The sequence below is a fragment of the Fukomys damarensis genome, unplaced genomic scaffold, assembly GCF_012274545.1.
Source record: "Fukomys damarensis isolate Sample0158 unplaced genomic scaffold, DMR_v1.0_HiC HiC_scaffold_38, whole genome shotgun sequence".
Classification (NCBI taxonomy): domain Eukaryota; kingdom Metazoa; phylum Chordata; class Mammalia; order Rodentia; family Bathyergidae; genus Fukomys; species Fukomys damarensis.
Window position 1 is genome coordinate 70,156,468 of NW_022900950.1, and position 26,889 is coordinate 70,183,356.

Genomic DNA, 26,889 nt, shown 5'->3' on the forward strand with positions numbered 1-26,889 from the left:
TATGCTGTGTATTACGTATGGAGTAGCACACAAAGCAGATATAGTCATTATCTTCTTTGCAGTGTGGACTTTGCAGTGTGGTTAGGGGCTTAGATGCTGAACACATACTCCATGCACAAAGAGAAACTGATCTCATACAACTCACTGCATCGTCAAGTAGTAGGATCCCTAAGAGTCTGCCTTGCTTTCAAGGGATGGATGGGTTGAAGGTGGTTGAGAAAGGGGAGAGGCCTGAAGGGTGGGAAAGAACCAGGAGAAAGAACATTACGGACCTAGGAAATAGCATGTGCAAAAGTCTCCAAAGCAGGAAAGAATTTGGGCTTCCGTAACCATATTCTCAGAAGAGTGAAGCAACGATTAAAACTTGAAAGAGAAGACAGAAAACTGCACTTGAAAGATGAACACAGCCCTGTTGCAATGTGTGGTGTGGGGCAGGTGACCTTCTACACAGCCAAGAGCCTCTGAGATCTTCACTCAAATGCAGCAGAGAAATTACACGGCTTACTCTGAATCATCGGGGAGTGGGTGATTTATGTTCAATGAATTATGTAATAAGGCAGTTTGGAAAGATTTCTATGCAAGATGTTAAAGTTTGAAAAAGTTATTTCTGTATTTAAAGATGAAACCTTCACTACCTGGAGAAGTCACCAACCAAGAGGAAAGACTCCTCGATGCCCCCGATTACATAACATATCACTCTGGTTTCTTCCCCCTGTACTTCTCTGTTATTTTTTCCATACACACTGCTCGATAGGGAAGTACCCATGGAGACTTAATTTTACTCAGGGATGACTTTCATTTATTTTGAAGCAAATAAGTGTGTGTTAAATGAATGGATTTTTGTACTCTAGTGCCAAATTTACATGAGCCTAAGACTCTTTGTCACTCTTTTCAATAATACTTAAAACATCTATAGAACTCTACTCTGCCTTCTTCCAGACACCAATTCTTTACTTTTTTCTTTGAGCTGGTCACATGGAGAAGTTAATATAAAATACTGATGATTTTAAAGGATGACGTAATATTTTTAGGCCTTTCTGATTTTTCTAATAAATTTCGTGCTAAAGGATTGCATATGTTTTTCCACATATGACTAGCTGTCTACCTAGCAGTATTTAAGCAGGTGTTTGGCCAGAATTGCTATGTGCAAAAGTGTTTTGTTTTGGTTTTGGGTTTTTTTCTGGTACCAGGAATTGAACTCAGGACCTTGTGCTTGCCAGGCAACTGCAATAACACTGAGCTACATCCCTGGCCCTTGTGTGCTAAAGTATTTTCACATATGTTAAATATTTTCTTCACAAGTGACAAACTCCTTGTGGAAAGGAATCATGAATTCTTTATGTGTCTTTTTTCTAGTAAGTATTTTCAGAAAAACCATTTATCTAAATTTTCTCGAGTATATATATAATTTAAAGACTCTTAAGATACTAAGCCTAAAATTATGACCTTTATTAACTCAGTTATCTCTACAGTTGTTCATTGTATAAACTGAGAGGTCCGGTTTCTGGATCACTTAGGACCCTTCATGGTCACCAACCCTGTCTCCAGTATTGCCGTACCTTTTTAGTGCTTCCATCAGGGAACCACAACTCAAAAATCACTTCCTGTCAGAATTTATTGTAAAATCTGGTGATGATAGAAGCTAAGACTAAAGACCTAGTAGAGAAGTGTGTGTATTTTAGTTTTTAATCCTTTTATTTTCTCTTTCTCTCTCGTGTTTTTCAGGACAAAACGAAGCCAGCTACATTTTCAGTTGGCTCCACAAATTCCTTTGTATTACATTTGCCAACTTTTGTGAGAAACAAAAAACACAGAGAACCTATCATTGCTTTTGAAGTTTTTAGTAGATATGTTCTTATAAAATAGAGTGATACCTCCATAAACATATGTTAGCGAAAACACTGACATATTATTTGGGGGAGACTGGCACATGTGGGCATGCAGAACATTGGGAGCGTTCTTGGTTTGATTGGATTGTCTGCAAAGCATGAAACTTGCAAACTAAAATTTCTGAAAGCGTAGTGCTGCCATTATCTGAGGTTGCCACTGGTAAAGGGACACGTTGTTTCTGGTTATAATTTCCCAAAACTGGAGAATGGAAATGCCATGCCTGGTGCTTAGTCGTGATCTCCAGGTGGACCAACAGGGCAGTGAGAATCTGTGATTCCACTAGGGTTCCTACGTTGTCCTGTTTTTCGGTCCTCCTCCTGCCCAGAGTGTGTCTTTGGGTGAGCTGATGTCAAAAGTTAAGTCCAAATTATAGAATGTGTCTTAATAGGTGTCTTAGTCATATTTTTGTTGCTGAGACAAAATACCCAATGTCTACAACTTAAAGGAAGAGAGGTTTATTTTGGCTCACGGTTTTTAGTCCAGGATTGGCTGCTTGGGAGCAGAAACTGGACAGCGGAGGGGTGTGGTGGAGAAAAAGGTGCTCAACTCATGGCAGCCAGGAAGCAGAGAGAGAAGGGAGAAGATGGGGATGCAGTACACACTTCCAGGTCTTACCCTCCCTCAGGGACCCCCTTTCCAGACAAGCCCAACCTCCCACCAGCACAGTTAGCTACTGAACCTGTCAATGGTCGAATCCACTGATGACTGTAGCAGCCCGTGACCCAATCACCCCCCAGACACATCGGGATTTGGGGGGACATTTTAGACGCAAACTCTAACTGTAGGTGACTGAGACTTGCTCACATAGGCCTTTTAAATATTGAGCTGGCTGCTCTTAAGGATGAACCTCAAACAGAGTAAGGGTTAGTTTGGCTTCCAGGCCCAGATGTAGGGGTTAAAAACTCAGTCATTTCATTCTGCTCTAACTATTTGGTGAATGTGGATTTTGGAGAGGGTGATCATAAAAGATTTTACCTCTTCCTTAGGCATAGTATTAAACTCAAAACTTAAAAAGGCAAAACCTGTGGAGGGAGGAGATAGTATAGGTTTAGAAAGCCAATATATGTTTGTTGGGACGATGAGGAGGAAATTCTAAAAAGCCGTGTCTCGTATTACAGAGTACAGATCTTCTCCGTGCAGTCTTAAGTGATCCGCTGGCCAGAAGAGAGGCAGTCTATTGCTTGCTTTCTAGGCAAGACGCCAGGAAAATTTCTAAACCTGTTGTTTTCCTCATCACTCTTTGCCCTCCTCCAACACACACACTCACGTGCCCACACACACAGAATGAATGAATGAATGAATGAATGAACTCTGTTGTTTAAAGTCTGTAAGAGGCTTCTGAAGGAGGGTGACACGAGGGCGTGAGGAACCATTGCCCTTTTTTTTTTTAACTGTGGGTAAAATACAGTTTACCATTTTGGTTACCGTTTTAGCTGTGTAATGTAGTATTAGTAAGTACATTTATGTTGTCATACGACCATGACCTCTATCCACCTCTAGAATTCTTTGAATCTTCCCCAACTGAAACTGCCCTCACTAAACACTAACTCCCTACGCCCCCTTCTGTCAGCCCCTGGGAACCACTGTTCTGCTTTCTGCTTCTGTGAATTTGATCCCTGTAAATATCTCATACAAGGGAACTCATAAGTATTTGCCCTTTTGTGACTGGCTTGTAGCACGTAGCATAATGTCCACTCCTTTGCTTATTTATATCCATTTTTCCCAACATCATTTGTTGAAACCACTACTTTTTTGTTTGTTTTATTTTTTGGGGGGGCAGGGTCTATTGTGTAGTTCAGGCTGGCCCTGAACTCTCAGCAATCCTCCTGCCTCTGCCTCCTGAGTGCTGGGATTACAGGTGTGAGCCACCACACTGGCACCACTGTATTTTTATATTTAGTAGAAATCCAACTTTCGCTGATTTGTTGACTTAATATTGTATCAGAGGAGAGTTCCTAGAAGATTCTAAATATACATCATTAAGTTAATTTGAGCATCTTAACTTCGCTGTTAAGAGTGCCCAATTTTCTTATGGAAACAAAAAATACTGTGAATTTTTCTAGACAATGCACTTATAAAATTGGTTTAATAAATGTGCATCTTTTTCAAAGAAATTTCTCTTTAATATTAAATGGGTGCTTTGTTTGGTTCCTAGGCATGGAAGAGGAGATGGTTTGTGTTACGCAGTGGCCGTTTGACTGGAGATCCAGATGTCTTGGAATATTACAAAAATGATCACGCCAAGAAGCCTATTCGTATTATTGATCTAAATTTATGTCAGCAAGTCGATGCTGGATTGACATTTAACAAGAAAGAGTTTGAAAACAGCTATATTTTTGATATCAATACTATTGACCGGATTTTCTATTTGGTAGCAGAGAGCGAGGAGGAGATGAATAAGTGGGTCCGGTGTATTTGTGATATCTGTGGGTTTAACCCTACGGAAGAAGGTAAGCTCAAGAGTTTATTATTCTCCTTGAATTCTCCCTCTTTGCTACATGTTTTAAAATGTCACAAAATGTTTTGCTATTTCAGTCATGCCCTAGAATGTTTTGTTTTATAATAGGAACTTGGCATTTGGAAATACATTGATCATCAAACTCTTACAGGTTTAAGCGGGGAGGGGGGACAACATAGAGAGTCAGAGACGGGGTGGGGACAGAGAGACAGAGAGGGACAGAGAGACAGAGAGAGAAGACAGGCAGGCAGACTGACTTAACATTACAGAACAGAATCTAAGTGTCCTGAGCAAGAAGATGAGAAAAGAACATCTTTAAGAGCTTTTACTGAGTTTTGACAAATTAAATGGAACTGTTCACCACTGTTGACATTTGGCTGTTTTTGACCTATTTAAAAATGCCAATTTCTTTGTGTTTCAACTCAGTTCTTTAGGTGTTTTTTTAAGAACTTGGCTTTTGAAGTTATGAAATAGCCAAGGTTATCAATACCTACGAAAAGCAAATAGAAATTAATCCCAAAACACTGTGAAAAAAATGCCAAACGAATGAGTTCATTTAGTTCTAAAAAGAGCATGGAAGGAAGAGGGGGATGCTCAAGGGTTAGGTAAGAGGGAGTAGAGAAAAACCTCTCAGGAGACAAATTGTAAATTGTAGGCTTTTGAAAGCAATCACATTTCTGCATAAGTGAAAGCTCGATACAGTCCTCCAGGCTTGGGGACTTAGGGGGAAAAAAAACCAACAAAAACTCCAAGATACAATAGAATTTGACTTTACTGAAGTAGAAGGCTATGAATAAAAAAGGCAAGGGAACAGCTGCTCATAGAATTTGAATAAGGAACAGATTTGGGGTGCCCATCCCAGAAATAGCTTAGTGATTAGTGGTCTTTAGAATTCCGTAAGAGATCTTCTCCAGGTCATTTTCTATAGTCATTCAACCACTTATTTCCTGTCTACCTCTCTTTCTTTTTAAACATACATTCAGAATCCGTGTAGGGTACCAAGGATCAGAAATAAAAGTAAACTGGTCTTTGTCCTTACTGTCTGTCTTCATGGCTATTCAGCAGTCCCCCTTTTTGGGAGATAAGTTCCAAGATCCCCATTCGGATGCCTGAAACCCAGGATAGCACATTTTTGCCCATACGTACATATCTGATTTTATTTGTAAATGAGGCACAGGAAAAGATTAATAACAATAATGATGAAGGAGACCAGTTGTAACAATGTACTGTAATGACATCGCCACTGTCACTACCCTTGCTCTTTGGGGCCACGATTAAGTAAAATAAAGCTTACTTGAACACAAGCACCGCAATACCAGGATACCACCATAGTTAGGATGTGACAACTAGGACAGCTAAGTGACCAACAGATAGGTACATACAGATACACTGGACAAAGGGGCAATTCATATGTCCATCAGGCTGGTTCATAAAAGGCACACAACTTAAAATATCGAAGTTGTTTGTTTCTGGAATTTTCCTTTTAATATTTTCAGACCACGGACCAAGTTGACCTTGGGCAACAACTGATATTGTAGAAAGCAAATCTGCAGATAAAAATAAGGGGAGGGGGGCAAGCTAGGTATGGTGGTGTCTGTCTGTAATACCAGCACTTGGGAGGCTCAGGCAGGTGAATTACAGCGAGTTTAAGGCCAGCCTGGGGAACCTGGTGAGTTCAAGGACAGCCTGAACGTTGTGGTGACAGTTTGTCTCCCCCCACCCCCAAAAAAATCGAAAGCCAAAAAAGAATAAGGAGAGGCTACTACGCTTACGTTTAAAAATGTGCATCCCCAAATATTTACACTGAAAAGGGGTGGATGGGTGGGAAGATTTATTAACAGTCCACATCATGGTTTGGACTGAAGAGAAGTCGTAGTCATCTCTGACCACTCCGTGCTGCTTCCACTGTGGCCTGTGTGCATGCCTGGAGAAGGCCCTCCAAGGGCTGGGGTTTGCCTGGGTGGTGGACAGGCCCTGTTGAGGGAACTAGGAAGGTCGTGGGCCAGCACTGAGAGATCACTGCCGCGAGCGGTGATTCTGGTTAGACTAAGCTGGTCAGTGATTACAAGCCTGGGGAAATTGCTTCATCAGGCAATTAAGGCTTCGATTGTTTTCCTGAAGGTACTAAATATGTCCACAGAGTCAGTGAGCTTGGGGGGTATCATTTCTAACTCTGGTTAGACTTATTCTTGCCTGTTTGCATAGATGTTTGTGTTCTAGTGCAGGGAAGGATTTTAGATTTTTTTTTTTTAACCTTTGATTGAGTTTATTGGTACATTTTAGGGATACAGTACAGTTACATTCATTGTTGGGAATTTGTACCTCTACATGACACAATGAAAAGATGGAAATAAAGTGTTTGTAGATGGGAAGGGGAGGAGGGGGTGAAGGGAGGGCAGGGACAAGGGGAAAAAATGAGAACCAAGACCTGTCATGTAAGGGTTTTAAAGTTCAAGTCACATAGCTCACTTTTCAGTGGTTGTTATGGTAATTGTTGGGTTAGACACCTCCTTAGTTTCTTTGTGACGGGTTGTCTGTGTCAATAACTTGTTATAATGGTTTTGTTGCTGCTGTTGTTACTCTGCTTGCTGCCTTTTAAAATTTTGAAATTTTTGGGTGGGACACAAGATCAGGCTTCTGTACCCGTCCATTGGTTGACTGCAGGGCTAATTTGTAGGTGTTCTTTCTCCCTCCTCCTAAATTTAACAAAGGAAATGAGATGCTGTCTTAGAGGATGTGCATTCTTCAGTCAGGGAATGTATCTAATTTTTGGAAGCCCATTCATGAATGGGTACAGTTGAGAATCCCCCAGGATAAGAATTTATAACACTTGTGTCCAAGAGAGTAGCTTTGTGAGTTTTAACATCTGGAGTCCAATCAGCTTGACTGCCTTGGAATAAATGATTCTTATAATTCAAGAGGTAAATGAACACGAATCGCTCTCTGGGAAGAGGAAAATGGATCCAGCAGTTCACCACATCATTCCACGAGGCTGTGAGCACTAGTACACAGTGACTAGTAAGAGGGACAAATGGTAAACCTCACAGATGTGGACCTGTGCATCCAGCAGGAAAGGATTCATTATAAGAAATATCCAAAATAATGCATTACAATTGTTGATGAGTAAGTTTGTATATAAAATTCTGTGGATATAGATACAGTTTTCATCTTCATAGAATTTGTAAATTTGTTGATTTAGTAGGAGAAATAGTCAGATGATCTAGGAATAATAATACCTGTTGATAAGCAACCTGCTGCAGAAAAAATGGAAGAGCTGGTTTAATCTTAAATTGATCAAGGAAAAACCCTGACAATTTTAAAAGGCTGTGACAGCTGGTGATAATGTACTGAGAACTTTATTTTTGTAGTTAGCATAACATTTTCATTGATGTTAGAAGTCAGAATCAGTCGGTCGCAATATTTTTTCTTCCAGTATAGACAGTGGCAAACTTTTACGAACTGAAAAGCAATAGCGATTTTTCTAGTGGTAAAATGCCCAAGTCCTTATACAACAAATTAGAAGTATATTTCAGTTGAGTGAACTCTCACTTTGTGAACTTTTTATGTTCACAGTATCTATAGGGATAAGAAGTTTGTAAGAAAACCCGTAGTATGATTAATCAAATTTGGTATGTGTGGTTTGTGAGTTGGTTAACCAAGAACAGATGTGCTAATCACAAGTCATTTTTATCTGTTCATTGAGACAAACCCCAAAGACTTCAGTTTGCTAATATTCTATCCATTTAGCTCATGAGCTGTATCTAAACATAACTGCACTTAGATTTTAGATTTTATATAGATTTTTTTTTTACAGCTTGTTCCCAGCCATCTCCCCCAAGTAGCCCCAGTTAGAAATGTCTTAATTTACTACATTGAAATATATGTTGAGTTTCTCGGAATAAACCTATAAAAGACAAACAGTTCATTATGTAGTATCAGGCACCAAAACATATTTTATTGTACTCTGTAATTTTGGTTTTCAGGGCATAGTAACAAAACTCCAAAAAAAAAAGGCTTTAAGATCAACCACTATTCTTCCTTGGATGTTTGTAGTAGCTGACTTTGCTAAAAGTCTTAAAAAAAAAAAAAAAAAAAGAAAAGAAATTAGCCTAGCCTGGATGAGGTCTGGAGTTCAGTCCCCAGCACCATAGGAGCAGGAGGGGACGGTAACACATCTAAAGCTTCGTGTCAGATTCTAAAGAGCAGAGAACTGCTGTTTTCCCTCACAGTCATATTCTTACAGTTTAATATAACAACCATCAAAATGTATCAGTTGTTCCTTGAAATTTTCCACCTGCTTTATATTCTGTTGCTTGCAGGTATCTCTCACCACCAATCCCTAAACCCTGGTGGGTATTTTTGTTTTTACCTAGCTCAGTCCCCTGAGCCCTGTGTCCTTCCAATTTCAGAGGGCTGAATGTGTTCCCACTCTTGGCTTGAGAACTGACTAATACCACAGGATGATCTCTCGCTATGCTAGTTTCAGGCCAGATGTGGGAAGCAATAGACTATGCTTGGATATCACAGTCTATGAAAATAACCATCCCTAATCCCTACGAGAATAACTAATTTTCCCCTGAAAAACAAAAGGAAAGGGGAAAAATCTGACCTGTTTTGATTCCAGGAACCTCTCAAAATATCGTTACCATGTTATTTCCGCTGCCCCAGGTGACCAGTGCTATTATTGAATACTCTAAATGCTGGCAGGCTGTATCTGTTTTTAAATTCTAGCTTATTGAACTGAATATGGCTCCTGTGAATGCTTTTCTTCAGTGGATTTGAGGGCAGAAACCAGTTTCTTTTGTTTTTCTTGGAAATGTGCAGATTTATTTTTGTTCCTACAACACCAAGGTAGAAGCTGTTAAATCTGCTAAACAAGAGCTGGGAAAAACACAACTGAAGGGCTGTAGGGAGCTCCCAACTTCAGTAAAGGCCTCTAGGCTAATTTTAGGGTGCAGGATTAGAAAGCTGCCCCTGAATTGGTTTTTCTCAAAATGCCCAGAATATAGTGGCTTAATAAAAAAGTACAATTCTCTGTTTAATATTCTTTGCTTTAGTAAAGTAGATAAACTAACATTTAAGTATATATATGTGTGTGTGTGTGTGTGTGTGCCATATACATGTCTTCTTTTCATTAAAGCAGTCTTTCTTAATCGGGGTATTTAAAATTTCTTTTTATTGAGGTATAAATTACCATGAATGCCATAGATCTTTACTGTCCCATATGGTTTTATATCCATCTGTGTCTATACATAGGTAGGTGTATGTGTGGCTGTATCTTAGATTATGAAATGGAACATGTGTACTGTGCCGAAAGTTTTCTCATGCCTCTTCCCAGTACAGCTCCCTTCTAAATGTAATTTTATGTTGCTTCTATCACCATGGATTAGGTTTGCCTTTTCTTGAACTTGATGTAAATGGGGCTGTCAGTCCAGATGCGTGTATGTCCTAGCATATGGCAGATCATCATCCTGAGCAGGGTTGCATTGTGTGACTCTATCACAGTATGGGTCTACTCAAATGCTAATGGACACGTGGGCTGCTTGCAGTTTTCAGTTTGTACAGATAAAGCTGTAGTGAACGTTCTTTTCCGTGTTTTTGATAGTCATCAGCAGTACTTCTACGTCATAGGCCATAGCGATGGAGAAACTCCAGAGCTTTCAGTGATAGAGCCTACTGTGGCACTCGTGCCTAGGTTCACCACCACTGCCATAGGATATATGTGTATTTAACTTGAGTAGATTTGGTTTTAGTCCTCCAAAGTCATCCTGTTAATTGCTTTCCTGCCAGGAGCCTGAGAATTCCAATTATTCCACATTTGCTCAAACATTTGGAAATTAGTCATTAATTTCAGCCACTCTAGTGAGTATGTGGTATATCTTATAGTTTTAATTTGCATTTTTCTGAGGCCTAAGTTCAACTGAAGTGTATCTTCTTTTTGCATTTGCTTTGTTTTATTATACATTTTTAAGCCACTGCCCCAGAATATCTTGGTTTACTGAGTGTCCTGTGGTGGGGGCCCAAGCACTTGTGCTCCTAAAATACCACACAAATGATGCAAACGGCTGTCAGACCTCTGGATAACAAGTAAGGTATTTGTCAACATTGCCTAAGTATTTGTTTTAAATTCTCTAAGAATGTTTTCACAATCTATTGAGGAAAGAGTCAGGACAAATAAGATATTGTTTCTGCTTGAAACACATTCAATGTATTGCTCAGTGATTAAGGGTCTGCAGTAGCTGATTAAGTAAATTGAAGAAACTGCAGATCGATTGCTTCACTGACAGTTGCTGCTGTTTCCTGTTTGCCTCTGTTCACTAGACTTAGCTTCATAAGACAGTCTTTCATAAAAATGGTGTATTTGGAAGTGAGGAAGTAGTCGTGCTATTTGCTAAGGTAAGTGTAGATCTATTCAAAATGCTTATTTTTACAGAAAGAAAGATATTGCACTACATACCATAAATCAGTAATCAAGAAAAACAGTGACCTTGACCTATTTACCTTTCACTGTGAACATAAAGGTAAATGTTTGACAGTGGAAACTTTTTTAAAGTACTCTATCAGCAGACATAGGCCATCTTCAAAGAAAAGAATCTCATCTTGTCTCCTGACAAAAACATGGACTACACCACAGTTTTATTACAGGAAGCTCAGGGCATTCCTAGTAAGCAATAGCTGAAAATTCACAGAACCTCATACATCAACTCTTCAACACTTTACTTTACCAATATGAAAAAATAAAATTACGTTTTAAGGTGAAAACTCCTGTGCCCAAAGGAAAAAAAAAAAAAAGGTTGGGGCTTTGATTGTTTTGCTTTGGCGTCTGATGCTCATGCTCAAGCCCTTGACTGTGTTCGGCAAGTGCTCTAACCACTTAGCTACATTCCCAGCCCCAGGAGTAATTATTTGGAATATTTAGCCTTGTTATCAAGAAGAACACTTACACCAAGTACCATGGTTAAGTGAAGGGTTATATGAACTGGTTAATTGTTCGTACAACTCATCAACTCATCATCTGCTTCTCTTTGCTGAAATCTGATTCACAGAAAGGCTTTCTTCAGCAATGCTTACTAGCTTTCCAAGTAAATTTCAATTAGGTGTTTGTTCTAGTAGTTTATTAGCCCTTTAATGGCTTTAATTATACTCTTCATGCCTCCTGAATGAAGAAATGGGAAATGATTTTACATACACAAGCAAACCCTAGACCAGCGTTTGATTCTTAGAAGCTTGATACTAGCATTACTTAGAAAGAACAGTAAATCAGAAACTCTTGCAAGCCGGAAAGAAGAATGGCCTGTTCTATTACTGGTAGTGTCGAATAAAGTATAAATCACATACCTTTATACAGTGGAACAGAAGTTCCCTTTTCAGAGCAGTCATTTAGGCTTAAAATTTTCAAGTTAGAGAATATTTAAACTCAATACAGTGCTAATATTAATATATGCAGAGCTGAGTTAACATGAGTAAAATTATCCCAAGCACTAAAATTTGGAAATTGTGCATTTTGTGGTCCCAAAGTAGTAGAATGATCTTCGTTTCCCTTTGTGTGCCAGTATTATCAGGGTTGTATTGTAAGGCTGCTTAAAAAGTCTTTTCTCTCTAGAGCTTGCTAGTGAGCATGATAGAAATGTTTCTCTCTAGTTCCTGCCTCTTGGAAGTTACATTTGAGCCTAAGTCTTCATGTATGGTGATCAAAGTATTTTTGAAAATGGAACCATTTAATTCCTGGTTTCTTTTTAGAAAATTGAGACCTTGTAGATTTAGAGAAGTTAAAGTAGTATTATCATTCACAGGCAGAAGTAATGGGAGGTTAAAAATGAAATGATCCCATGTGTTAATAAAGCAAGGTCAAACAAATATATATCCCCAGTTGGGCAGTTTCTCTTTCAAACTTGATATGGATTAATCAATTCAGTTAGCAGATAGCCCAAGTGTAGAAAAGATATTGAAGGAAAAATATATACATGGAAATCAATAATTGTGGGAGTTACAGTGGAAAGCTAGAGTATGTATATTTTATAGTGAATTGTTTCCAGTTATTTTGTTTTGGTTAGAACAGAAAATTGAACTCGATTATTGAGTTTTATCAAATATACAAAGTACATTTGTGAATACAGCCTGTAGGACACATCAACTGCTTTCTGATATTTTTTCGTTCTCAAGTGTTGTATATATTTCCCATAAAGTCATCTTCAAAACATAAATATTTTTCATAGTTCTCTTAAATCTACAAGGCTTTATTCTGAGATGCATGTAATCTGTGTCGTTTTAAATTCCCTGAAAGAAAATATCTGTATATTTGTAATTTGAACCAAAAGAGTAAAATGTTTCATAGGGTATGTAATGTACATAACTTAGACAACAAATACTTATGAATACCCTCTGAAATTATTGTATAATGTAATATAAATGTCTCAATGTTTATTTTGATGTCACTACCATTTTTGTTTAAATAAAAAAGAATTGACTCCTAGCACAAGGATTTTGTTGCATAAACCTGTGTGAAGACTGGACATTACTTGAAGCATCACAACAATAAGAAGAAATTAGCCCACCTTCTATTTGCTCAGGCTCAATCCTCCAGTTGAAAGAAGTTTCCAGACTTCATTAGCATCTAACAGGGGCCACAGAAGCAAATCCCAGACTACACCAGCAAGTGAATGGGTCACACCTGTTCTCAGTGCCCTTTGCTTTCATCTCCTCCAGTTTGGCAGAAAGTGCTGAGTGACTTTCTGCCCTGTGACTGAAACATTTTCTTCTACACCTACTCTGTGAAAGGCACAGTAAGCTTAGCAGTGCTGATCCTTTTTTTGGAGGAACGTTGTTATATTCAGGCTTCTCAATTAGGATTCAGCCATAACTCCTTAAGAGGAAGAGTTGCATGGCCAGGATGTAGCTCAGTGGTGCTCCTGCCTACCTTGCAAGTGCAAGGTCCTGGGTTTGATCCCCAGTACCAACAAAAGAGGAAGAATTGTAAAATGAGCTCCATGGATTTTGTTGTGGTGCATATATGGACCTTACTGTTAAATACATAAAGGCGTTACGAAAAGTGTTTGGATGTATTTCTAAATGTCTAGAGAAGACAGAGCTGATGTTTGGCCCTCTCTGGTAAAGTAACAGGACAAATGATCCGCCTTTGATTGTATTTGGTGTAATATCCATCTCCTTACATATTTGAGCATCTTTTACCTAATATAATGTAAAAATCTGTTCAACCTGGCCGTTTCTGTTCTGTTCTAAACAGGCAATAGGCAGATATTTTTATATATGACCGTTTGCCATTTTCTGCGTTATTTATTACCTTGTATTTGTAACCAGACTCATAGAGCATATTCCTTCTGGGCCCTTAAGATATTGCTTAGTTATGTCGATAATGACAGAGGGACTCATTTTTAGATTTATATTATTTCCTTTTGTACAATTTCTCTCTCTCTCTCTCTCTCTCTCTCTCTCTCTCTCTCTCTCTGTTATTTTATTTATTTATTTATTTGTTTATTTATTTATTTATTTATTTGGTACTGGGGATCGAACTTGGGTCTTTGCGCTTGCGAGGCAGGTGGCAGAACCACTGAGCTAAATCCCCAGCCCACAATTTCTCTTTATGTGTGTTCTCAAAACATAGTTAAGGGCTTAATCAATTTCTTCTTTGCTTGAAAACTCCTTTTTTATTAAAATTTGCAAAAGTCTCCTAAATGGCAAATGAGGCTGTGAGCTTTAAGTTCTTTCCCTAAACATTGATAGAATCCATTTTCACCAGTGCCAGAATTAAAAATATTTATTTCTTCTCTGATAAAAATCAAAAGAAAAGAATGAGCAACAAAATAAACCTAGGGTAAAGAACAGAGGCTCATATTCACAGCAACTTGGATCTGTTAAGTCCATGTCATCAAATAGGTCTCCCTGAAAGGTTGGCTTGGCTTAGGAAGCACCTTGTTTATTATCATGGAAAAAATAAATCTGCATCTTGTGCTAAGACTGTAGAATGCCTTCCATCTCCATAACCCCAAACTAGTAATTGTCCAAAGCAAGGTTAACTTTGGCTTTTTTAAAGAGCCTATGGACAGAAGGAAGACTCCTAATTTTTTTTTTTTTTTTAATTTTTGGTGGTACTGGGGATAGAACCCAGTGCCTCATGCATGCTAGACAAACACTCTACTGCTGAATTACATAGATCCCTAGTCCATTTTACTTTGGTGTATTTTGAGACAGGGTCGCACTAAGTTTCCCAGGCTGGCCTCACACTTGGAATCCTCCTGTCTCAGCCCTCCAAGTAGCTGAAGTTGTAGATCTCTTTGAGAAGAACCAGTTATTTCTTACAGCCATAATGCCACTTCAGTATTATTTGCTGTAAGTGACATTGCCATGGCTTTTTTTTTTCCTGTTTTGTGTATTGAAACAGAAGTATCTCTAAGCTTTAAAGTAGCTTTGTATAACCAAAACAATTGCTTTTTTCTTCAAACATGATCAACATTGATCGTCTCTGGCATTGCAGATCCTGTGAAGCCTCCAGGCAGCTCCTTACAGGCACCTGCTGATCCAGCTTTTGCCATAAACACAGTTCCATCTTCCACAGACCCTTCCTCTGCTGCTCTTCCTCCTCCGTATCAGCTCATCAGCCTCCCACCACACCCGGAAACTCTGGGCATCCAGGAAGACCCCCAAGACTACCTCTTGCTGATCAACTGTCAAAGCAAGAAGCCTGAACCTGCCAGGTAAATTTTGTCTGCTTTTTGAGCCTTGATTGAAGGCTTAAACCATCTAGGTGAGCTTAGATTTCAAGCTTATGTTTTAGATTTATATCCTTCCATGAATAATTGCTAATATTCAGGAGATTTATTATTATTCTTATTTATTAAAGAAACACAATCTCTGCCAATTTGGGCAGAGCACAGTTGTACCCACCAGGCTCTTTTGGAAATCTGGCTGCTGTTTCACACTCTTTGTTACAGACTCACAGTATTACTTGCTTAACAGATTTCACTGATTTATAAATGGTGATCTTGCTCCATTTCTTATGTGATTGTAAACCAGCCAAGGGTCATCTTTTGTTTCTGAAGAAGGAGAGGAATACCTACTACTAGAAGATTTTGAAAGCAAAACGATTCCATTGCAGTGAGTGTATTGTAGCTGTTTTGAATCTGTGTGAAAAATTAATCATACAGGTAAAATCCCAATATGACAGATTCTATCAAATATACAAATTGGGCTTTAGGGAAATTTGACAAAATTGAACATATTATGAAAAGCTGTGTTGCTGAGGATTTAGCTCAGTGGTTCCACTTCCTGCCTCGCAAGCACAAGGTCCTGAGTTCAATCCCAGGTACCCCCCCCAAAAAAAAATTAAAACCACCAAAAAAACCAAAAAGCTATACAACTTTCATATTCATACCAAGCAATGAAGCAGCACTTACACCAAGCCTTGATTTTTTTTTCCCCCATATACTTCTTTCTACTTAAAAATTTATACTGCAGTGTTTGACTACGGGGGCCGTAAAGCCTTTCCTAAACCCATGGTACCCTGCCGTCTCCTTCCCTGCCCTCTGCTAAGCTATAAGAAGCTTGACCTTAATCATCCTTGACATTTGACTTTGGCTTTAAGTGACAGAGGAAGTCAGAGAGCATTATTTTACTATTTAAAAAAGAAGCAGGAAAATGTTCAGCCTGCTAGCCTAAGCCATTAACAGCTATGCGACTATTAGTAATGATTAGTGATATTTTTATCAATTGGGTGTCTTTATTTACATTATAAAAGTGGAGGAAAATTGGATATTACACATCAATGAATTTTTCCAGTACTCTGAATCAAAACCAAGGTTTTGATTTCCAGCCCTTTTCATTATTTTTTCATTATCATTATTATTATTATTACTTTTTTTGGAGACAGGATATTGCTAAGTTATTTAGGCTAGGCTCAATCTTGTGGTCATCCTGCTTCAGCCTCCCAGAATTCTGGGATTATAGCCATTCATCACCATACCTGGCTAAAAGGTATATTTTTTAAATATCCTATTTTACAATAAAATGTTTCTTTAATGATAAAAGTAATTTTACTGGGCTAGGATCAGACATAGCCCATGTTAAAATATTTTTCCTTGTTAAAATTTTCTACATAGAATTTGTTAAGATCCACAAGGTAATTTCTGTGACCCATCCCTTCAGATGCTGGACACACTTCATTCATTTCAAGGTTGTTTTTCTGTGTATTTGTTGTAATGGGATTTTACCTGTAAGAGCAAGAAATTTATATAAATCACCACTAGTTAATAATATCAAATTCTAACTTGATTGTGCTTGTTTGCTGTGAGTACTTTAAATCACACACTTGCAACTTTATTACCTGTGCTACTAAGATTTTATTTTCCAGGATCATTTTTAAAAGCCAACAGCTGAATGAGTTTTTCAGTACATTTTCCCTTTATACAGAGTTTTGCATTGATTTCACTGGCATCATAGCTTTCCTTGTTGCAGTAGAAATTATTACCCAGATATATTCTGACATTTAGATTTTGCCAAAGTGGCAGTTGAATAACAAGTATTTATGAAGTATGCACCATGTGCCCGCTATTATGCTAGGTGCCGTGAAGGTACAAACTAATTGTATAAAATACAGTCCCCTCAGAGACAGTTGCCTGTGGAGTTTGCAAGTAAGGCTTGTTAAGATGTCACAGAATGCCAGCATTAAGTATTTAAAGATGAAAGCAGTAGGTGACAGTTGCCCTGCAAACTTGTTCATTCTACAAGACTCAGCTCCTGTAGGAAGCATTTCCCCAAACTTGTGAGGTTGTATTAAATGTCCCTCCAGGTTTTCATAGCATGGTGCCTGTATCTCTGTATCTTTCCCATGTCATGGTATTAAAAATAGCTTGGTAGTTTTACTTGTTCTCCACTCAACTATAAGCTAATTAGAGCAGGAAGCTTTTCCTATCACTTGTTATACCTCTACTCTTAGCTTCTGCATTTGACTTAAATGAAATGTGAATTTTAGAGTGTGCATAGATGCATTAGAAATTCTATCAGGAGGCAGTGCATGTGTTTTTAAAATGGAGAAATCATTAAGTAGCTTCAAAAGAAGCAAGATTTGAAGTAGAAGAAAAGGAGCAGAGCATCAGTAACGGGCAAAAACTTTTTGAGGGAAAGGAAAGGTGAGAATGAGCATGTGGGAGGAAGACATTGAGAAGGAGAGCCTGACTGGGAAAAGGTTTTGATTTGAGAAGTAAGACATAAAAGGTGGAGCCAGGTTTTTAGCGTAGCGGTCTCAGTTCCCAGTACCTTTTGACGTGTAGTTCCCACACCCTGTGGAGACCCTAATAGGTTTCTCCGAATAGGTGAGTGATATAAAAACGTTATGTTGAAAATATCAATCTTTCAGCCTATACTATAGTCCCATGGATAGATTAGAAAAGGGGACACTAGAGTAAAGTCTAGGTGGGAAAGTTGAGGACCATAGATTTCACCTGAGACGTGGGCTTGAACTTGGGGTGCTGGCGGTGGGGACAGATATGTGGGCACGAAGGACTCGGGACTCAGTGCCCGAGTGATGGCAAGCATCAGAGAGGATCAACCTTGCTACATTTTTAGCCTGGAGAGGCTACAGAGAGGCCTTTGTGTGGGTGTAAGTTACGAAGGGCACTCAGTTTGGGAAGTAAAGTTAGATTTGGCTTGGGCCCTATGAGCAAGGTCATACAGGGATAAATATCCAAGGAGAAATATCAGTTTGAAAATACAGGGCTCACAGTGTGGTGAGAAGGTACACATTGTCGGCATTCAGAGAAGAGGAGGATTTTCCCATGCCAGAAATAGTCAAAGTCCAGGTGGTGGAGAGATGGGAGGGAGGAGCTAGTCACTGAAAAGGGGGAATGATTGCATCGGGAGAAGGAATACCAGGACAGCACAATATGGTCCTGTGGTGGCAAAGGGGTAGACTTTGCAGGAGAAATGAAGTATTCAGTGACAGATGTCACCAAGAAGTCAGGGCGGGTAAGGCCTTAAAAAAAAAAACTATCAGAGTTATTTAAAGAAATATTGTTTCAGTTTCTACAGAAGTTTGGACAACATGTTTAGGTAGTTCAGCTACCTTGTTTATCATTAAGGAAATGAGAGTATGCTTATAGTGTTAGCTTCATCTTGGCTTATGCTAAAATGTTATCCTTCAGAATGCAGAGACTGAAAATGTAAGAATATCCCCAAATGAGACTCTCAAAGTTAGTTATTGTTTTAAGTTGATGAACTCTATGCCATGTCTTTTGATCCTCTAGTATAGACGAAGCATTTGTTAAAGAAAATAAGTAGAAGGGAAGAGACATGAAACCCATTAACTCCTTACCTCTTTGTTGGTCATGTTAAATTTACCCAGTTCCAAGTAATCACTTGACTTTTAGTCTTGCAGAACAACAGGTTTGCCACAGGCAGGTTAAACAGCAGTGGATCAACTTTCTAAACTGGACTGGCACCAAGTTTTTGCATGCTCTTCACAGGAAATGATTTTCCTTATTGTCTACACCTACTTCATTTTCCTTTCCCAGAGTTTTGTAATATCTAATTCTACTGCCTCGGGGATTATGGTTTTTATGTGCAGATCTCTTTGGTAGATTTGGTGGTGTAAGCAGGTACAAGACAAGAATTAAAATGCTTCTGGTGGTTTATGGTGGTGGTTGTTTTGTTGTGCTGTGTATAATTGTAAAAAACTAAAGAACATTTGTGTTTTAAATCTTATGGATCACACAAAAAAAAATCTAAGAAGAAAACATATATTTTGATTGCTCAGCTGTAAGTATGCTTACCAAAATTATGTGATATCTTTACCACATTTTATTTTTGTCATTACCAATTTTTACTTAGAACCCATGCTGATTCCGCAAAATCCACCTCTTCTGAAACAGACTGCAATGATAACGTCCCTCCTCATAAAAATCTTGCTTCCTCCCAGAGCAAACATGGAGTGAATGGCTTTTTCCAGCAGCAAATGATGTATGACTCTCCACCATCACGTGCTACATCTGTCTCTGCAGACGCCAGCCTTTATAACCTGCCCAGGAGTTATTCCCACGATGTTTTGCCAAAGGAATCTCCATCGAGTACCGAAGCAGATGGAGAACTCTATGTTTTTAACACCCCTTCTGGGACATCAAGTGTAGAGACTCAAATGAGGCATGTGTCTATCAGTTATGACATTCCTCCAACACCTGGTAATACTTACCAGATTCCACGAACATTTCCAGAAGGAACCTTGGGACAGACATCAAAGCTCGATGCTATTCCAGATATCCCTCCACCTCGGCCACCAAAACCCCATCCAACTCACGACCGTTCTCCTGTGGAAACGTGTGGTATCCCACGCGCAGCCTCAGACACTGATGGTAGTTACTGCATTCCTACAGCAGGGATGCCGCCATCCCGAAGTAATACCATTTCCACTGTGGATTTGAACAAATTACGGAAAGGTGAGCTCCTGCCTTCTTCTGCTCCATTATCGGGTAGTGATGGGATAATTGTTCTGACGTTGAATGGGAGCCCTTTTTTCCTTTTGCTTTGCAGTTATCTACTCATGTAGTCAAGGTATCAGAGGCTTAGTAGATCCCTGGAAAGAGTGTGTGTGTGTGTGTGTGTGTGTGTGTGTGTGCGTGCGTGTGCGCGCGCACATGCATGCAGTGTATGATATATGTGTGAATGCACGCTATACTGGAAGGAAAAGAGTGGGAGTTCCTCATTCCTAAAGAAGTACAGCCTTAGTAATGCCTTCCTGCCTCGGTCAAAATGTACCTCTCTCCCACTTTCTATGAATCCTGGGTGGTGAGTAGGCTCTGTTGGACAGAGGAGCAGGAAATGGACCAGCCACAAGGCCTCCCTCGTCAGACCCTTTCCTGTATTTGCCATTATGGCCACTTCTGTGTCACATCTGTTGGGCTGTTTCCTTCCTTCCTATATAAGCAATTTCTGTGTTATGTCTAAGAAGTGATAATTCTGTTCCAGTGCAGCCCTTACTCTTTTGGCTTGATTATTTTTAAAGCCCTGAGTCTTTTCTCCTATCACTAGTCACTCCAGTTACTACTAATGGGTGTACTTTCTAATAGAGCCTACAATCAAACATTAAAAATATCAAGAGGGGGGGAAAAGTGTGGATTATTTTCTAAAATTCTTGAAAGTCCTAAATATAAAAAGTCAAAGTACTTAATGCACATGTTCTAACAACATCTGTGGTAAAATATCCTTATTTTATTGTAGTTTTCTGGTGGATATTGCAGAGGATGGTTTGTTTTTGTTTGTTATTTCCCCATGGTGTGGATTTAACTCAGGGCTTTGGGTGTGCTAGCCAAGCACTTAGCCACTGAGCTACATCCCTATCCTTTCTAGCTATCTTAAAGAAGATGAAAGTTTAATGTAGCTTTAAAAATATTTTACCAGTAACTTATTTAACTGTTCAATATCAATTCCTTAGTCCCTTCTTAAAGTGACTGTATAACTAGGTATGAGTTAGTGAGATATAAGTTAAACCCATGGTAGTTCAAAACCAAAGCAAAAAATTAGAGGTAGTTTCTCTTCTTCATCTTTATATTTGCAAACCATATTGTCCCAGGCCTAGAAAGTCACTTTCTTCGGTAATCGGATACTGCTACTGGTTAGCATATCAGTGTGTCTGCATTTTCTAGTGGTTCTGTGTGCCAACTTTAGATACACCAATTCAGTGAGCATTCTTTTAAAAGTCTCTGTGTGTTTGTGTGCATGTGTGGAAGTGCATATGCATGCAGTTAAGTGTATAAAGAGAGCAGGAGAATAGGTCATTCCTGATCACCCTGAGAACCAACAAAGCTGGGAAGAAATGCTGATAGCTTGGTCTTTATTCTAGATGCTGGTTCTCAAGACTGCTATGATATTCCACGAACATTTCCAAATGATAGATCTAGTTCGCTTGAAGGATTCCATAATCACTTTGTAAGTATAATTGACCTTGGCATTGTCAAGAGTATGTCATTGTCAAAATTTTCGTGCTTATTACCTCGAGACTAAATGAGATCATGAAATGAAAGTACCTTCAGATCTGTATGAGTGGATGTGATAATTGTATTTCCATGTTTGATGGTACGTTTTGTTTATTAAAAGAAATGTATGTGTGTTTTAGAAAATCAAAAATGTGTTGACAGTGGGAAGTGTCTCAAGCGAGGAACTAGATGAAAACTACGTCCCAATGAATCCCAACTCTCCACCACGACAACATTCCAGCAGTTTCACGGAACCAATTCAGGAAGCAAATTATGTGCCAATGACACCAGGGACGTTTGATTTTTCTGCATTTGGAATGCAAGTTCCTCCTCCTGCTCACATGGGCTTCAGGTCCAGCCCAAAGACCCCTCCCAGAAGGCCAGTTCCTGTGGCAGACTGTGAACCACCCCCCGTGGATAGGAACCTCAAGCCCGACAGAAAAGGTAAGGGGGGCTCAGCAAGGAAAAGGTTGGGGGAGGTGCACAGTCCCATCTGCATTTAACTGTCACCAAACTGGACCGAGTGGGGACTGCAAACTCCAAAATATTTCCTGCTCTACTTCAGACGTCCACTTCAGATAGCAGTGCTGCTATTTGTAGGGTCAAACGTACTACGTGTTGACGCCCAGGAGATTTAAAAATACCCTGTCTCTAGAGTAGAGGTTACAAAGTAAAATGCCCACAAGGATGAGCAGGCAACAGGGAGAATGAGCAGAAACTGGATGCTCGCCCCATCTAAGAGGAGTAACCCACCTGAGCGCCGCTGCAGGCTTTGTTGGTTTGTGAAACTGTGAGTTCACACAGCCTGACAAGCAAGAAATACATAAAGGATTTTATATGTATTATCGCTTGATTTTTAAAGTTCTATCAACTAATTTATTAAAACAACAACAACAACAAAAACACACCGCAGGCCCAAAATGATACTTCTGCTTGGTAGATGTGGCCCTTAGTTGCTAATTTGTAACCCTGTCTCCAGAGTATATTTTATCAAAGCACATAGAGAATTATTATTGTACTGAGTATAATCATTTTTAGAAAATGAGAATGTTGATATAATTTTTTTCACCTACCTGAATAACAACTTTTTAAAAAAATATTTTGCCTTGGCTGGGGAACGAATAAACGCTTATAGTCTGTTCTGTCATAGTGGATTTCATGTATAACATTGTATTGCAAAGGAGTGTGGTTTGTTAAGCACTTTCTATAAAAAGGACTTTTCAGACAAATTGGGCAATGTCAGGTTTTTAAAGTTTGGGTGGAAGTCATCTAAACATAACCTGCTGGATTGCAGCATGCTGTTTTGTGCCTTAAATCTTGACAGCCGAGCAAGTTCGTGGTGCAGGGTCTGGCTCACTCTAGGGATTTTAGCACGTTGGAAGTCTCATGTGCTATACGCAGCTTGTTAAGAACATGTAATAGTCATATATATTTCTCATTTAGTCCAGCCTTAGATCATTAATACTAATTCCGACTGCTGAGTTGCAGGACTTCAGAGACAGACTGGGACTCAGACTCTCTTAAGAAAAAGGGTTTGGTTTGGTTTTTAAATAAGTCAGGGTGTACTTGTGCTGAAACAAGAGCATACTCAGGAACTGAGGTAGTTCTATGGGACTGTTCCCACGTCCTGTTCTCTCTTCCCTCTCTCTCTGTCTCTCTTCTCTGCTTTTTTCTTGCGGGAAGTCTTTGCTTTTTTCTCTTGACTTTCTTCCTGTCTTTTCTGTTTCTTTCTGATTTTTGTATCCTCTACCTTAAGTGGGTTTTGCTTGCTGAGCACTTTGGTCTTCAGAGCCCCTCTGTGGTCTGGACTCAGCCTCTTGGCTTCTTTCAAACCCTTGCAGCTTCCTTGCAAACTTCTCATCGCTGACCCGTTCAGTATTTATTCACTTTAGCTTCAGATTGCTGAAAGACTGATCGATCTAATTCGTCTTTTCACTCCATGCCGCACGACAGGCTGCAGACTGTGGTTGGGTCGTCTCCAAATGAGAAGAGTCCTGGTCACAGCCGCAGCCCCCCAGGCTTCCCCAACAGCAGGGCTGCCCTAGGGATGGTTAAGGGTGTGAGCGCACAGGCTTCTTATTTTATAATGCTTGCTTTTGCTTCTCTTTGGCTTCATTTATCCCTAGCTCTATTTTAGACATCATTAGTCACTTTTTTCTTAGCATACGCTATGTAATAGTGTATCTGGAAATGTACAAATTTATAATCAGTTTACAGGTCACCAGAGGATAGAGATACAAGTGCCATGAACTCTGAAATACTGAAGAATGCACCTTCCTCATTTTTTCTGTAATTAGTTTGTGTTAGCAGGAAATCTCTATTATTTTCTCTATTTTTTAACCCCAGACTTAACAGATTTATATCTTGAGGTCCTACATAAATGTGGAGGTGGCACAGTTTGGAGAAGGATACAAGCTTCTGTTTGCTATGGCTCATGTGTCCCATGTTATTATCTATTACTTTATGCATCTTTCATTTACTCTAGCTCATAAATACTACATTATGGATAATTATACTTCCATGTCAGTACAGTAAAAGTTCTAAGTACTTTACTACCTGAGAGATTAATTGTCCTAGTTCATTAAAACAACCTGGAGTGACTTTATGGTGGAATAGATCACTGTAGGTTTTTGGTCACTTGGAGGTTATGTTCATTCCTGTAAAAATTAAGGTAACTGGTGGGGAAAAGGGGCTGAGGAAATACTTCAGTGGTAGAGTGTGTCCCAGCATAATAAAGTTCTGTGTTTAATCCCCAGTGCCACACACACACACACTCTCACGCAAATCAGCTGAACTGTTCAGAGACCATCTTGATAGAGCTAATTGGTCAGATTATTTGTTATATTTGCTTAGAAACAAAATGAAATGAGAAAGAGCACCCAGAAGGAAATATCCATATAGTTATCAGCAAAATCGAACAACTTTAGCAAAACCATAAAGAGTTAACTAAAGTTTTGGCTTTTTTTTTTTTAAGTACTTTTAATTTAATATATAGGACAGGAGGAGGTATGAGAAAATATTTAGGGCAACATTTGTCGACTTACTTTGGAAAGTTACAGCTGTTGAAATAAACAGATGAAAGTCCAGATTCACACTTCAAAACCAAGCTTATCCATAAAAACATGACGTGTGATACACGTCTTATCTGGTCATGAAGTTCTTTTCATTATTCCTATCATTAGATGAATATTTTAATTGCAAGTTCTGTGACATCAGACGATGACTGATCTGTTATTTCAGATCTCTTATGAGCTAACACTCGAGAAAACCCATGTGAAATGTGGCTTGATTCGTTTCAGAGCCCCCCATAACTAGTTCAACATCCAATAGATTCGTGGAAGGGTCTGCAGCACACATGTGACATTCTAGTCTTGTTTATACCTCCAGGTTTAGACATCAGCTGCTGTAGAGTGCAGTACAGATGAGTTTTTCAAATACTTTTGAGTAACTGAAGGTACAGAAATACATAGATGCTCTGAATGCGGACACCCTATGTATTAGCAAGGACCCTCTGCCTGCCACCTGGTTTGTGATAGTTGTATTTTTACCATTCTGTTTCCATTACTGTTGAAATGGTTTTGAACCAGATTTTGTACATAATAATAGAGGGATATTTTAGGCGTAGTATGACATATCTGCAAAGCAGATAAGTCACTGGGCATTCGGGACAGGGTTTTGACTACTTCAATTCCAAGTATTATATTTCTAATGGAAAAGTTATTTTGTGAAATTTGGGAAATTTATATAAAATATCTGTTGTGGCCTCTCTCAATATGTGTTGTATAACTGACCATATTTCACTGCTAACTTAATCTCAGTCCTATACCCCTACCCCATTTTCTAATGTAATATAGCAGCTATGGGAACCCCAAATGCTCTCTTTTTGCTTCATTTTCTTTGGCTTTGTCCAGTCATCATTTCTGTAGTATTTATGAATGTTAGTTTTTATACTGGTTTTTTAAAAGCAGTACAAGGCTTCTTACAGTGGTTTTTTGTTGTTGTTGTTTTGTTTTGTTTTAACCCTAGTTTGGTTAAAGTATGTTTGGTTATGAGTCCTTAACCTGCCAACACCCAGAAGACCAATCACAGGGAGTTTCTTCTCTAGATGAATCTTTTTTAGGCATAATGATGTATTTAATCTAAACAATTTTTTCAAGTGACCACCCCACAGACATTTCTGCATGCAATTAGAAATTGCCATGCTTTTTAAAAAACCACATCTACACACTAATAAATGTTTAGAGGATAAATGAATGATACCAGTAAATATAACTAGATTTTGATAAACAGGCCTTAAAGCTTGTATCTAAAATCCAGCTTTGGATTAAAATGGTTAGCCAGCACTCAGGAGGCTGAGGCAGAAGGATCACCAGTGAGTTCGAGGCCATCTTGGGCTATGCAGCCAGCCTGAACTACACAGTGAGACCCTATCTCAAAAAAAAAAAGTTTCAGGGGTGCATTTTTATAAAAAAGCCTTACTAATATGTAGGGATCTTCCTAAGTAGTCTTGATTATTAAAAAAAGATTATGTCTGCCTAGTTGAAACAGGAACCTCGTGGACTGCCTTGGCCATATTTGAAATGACCAACTTTTGAAAAACTCCTAGTTTTTCCCCTTTTCCTTTTAAAGGACAAACAAGGGCTGGGAATATAATGGCTCTGGGTTCAGTCCCCAGCATGCAGAGGGTTGGGGGGCAATTAAGAAGGACTAACAAAAACATATGAGGTTGATCGTATTAAACACCAGTTCCAAGAGAAAGGCAGTTCCTTAACATTCATTCATCGCAGATTTAAGGGCTTACCAGTTAACAGGGCATACCCTTTGCTAGGCGTTACGTTTTCAGACTCACTGAAAAGGTTGCTTCCCGCAAGAAGCACATGATCTAACAGAGGAGGCAGAAGAGTAAACCCATTATCATAATTACCAGGGAAGGGGCTGCGGTTGAGGTAAGCTTTTGGCACTGGAAGGGAAGCTCCCCTGAGCACTCTGTGAGCACATCAGTGGCAATTAAGTGATCGTAGAGGAGGGAAGAGTGATGCAGGAATGCCTGGTTAGGGAAACTGCCTCTGAAGGTCCTTTTGCAACAGAGGGTAATGATTCTGGCTCACAGTCGTGGGTGGGTGGATAGGTGGCTCAAGAGAATGGGAAGGGAGAGATAAGGAAGGAATGGCAAATGCCTTGCAGGTGCCTGATCCCAAAGGGTCACAATCCATCCTAATGAGGTTGGACTTTATTCTGAGTGCACCATTAAAGGATTTTATGCAGGCAGGTTACATAATCAGGTTGGCTCTGGAATGCTCTTTCTTGTTTAGGAAAACAATAGAAAAAATAATGGTACTCTCTAGCGTAAAATGTTATAAAAATCATGCCTTCTGCTAATTTCCCTTAGAAAGTACTTGCCTAGTTTTCCAAATGCAGGCTTCTTGAAGCTTTGGTTGGAACAGGATCAGCTGGGAAGGAGATAACAAAATTCCTTTTTCTGGCTCCCTCAACTTGGGGGACTTACAGTGACTTAGGAAAACATGAAGTGCCTATGTAGAAAGAAACAGGAAAGAAATACAGACA

General features: G+C 39.2%; 1 protein-coding gene across 2 annotated transcripts in view; it reads left to right on the top strand.

Moving 5' to 3' along the window:
• The window catches only part of Gab1 (GRB2 associated binding protein 1), a 123,011-nt gene that overhangs the window by 74,928 nt on the left and 21,194 nt on the right, over positions 1 to 26,889 (top strand). For both annotated transcript variants that reach the window (XM_033759883.1, XM_033759884.1), the window contains exons 2-6: positions 4,046 to 4,340; positions 14,841 to 15,060; positions 19,187 to 19,788; positions 21,192 to 21,277; positions 21,465 to 21,768. In XM_033759883.1, the coding sequence (XP_033615774.1) occupies positions 4,046 to 4,340; positions 14,841 to 15,060; positions 19,187 to 19,788; positions 21,192 to 21,277; positions 21,465 to 21,768 (1,507 nt within the window). The remainder of the gene's footprint in view (positions 1 to 4,045; positions 4,341 to 14,840; positions 15,061 to 19,186; positions 19,789 to 21,191; positions 21,278 to 21,464; positions 21,769 to 26,889) is intronic.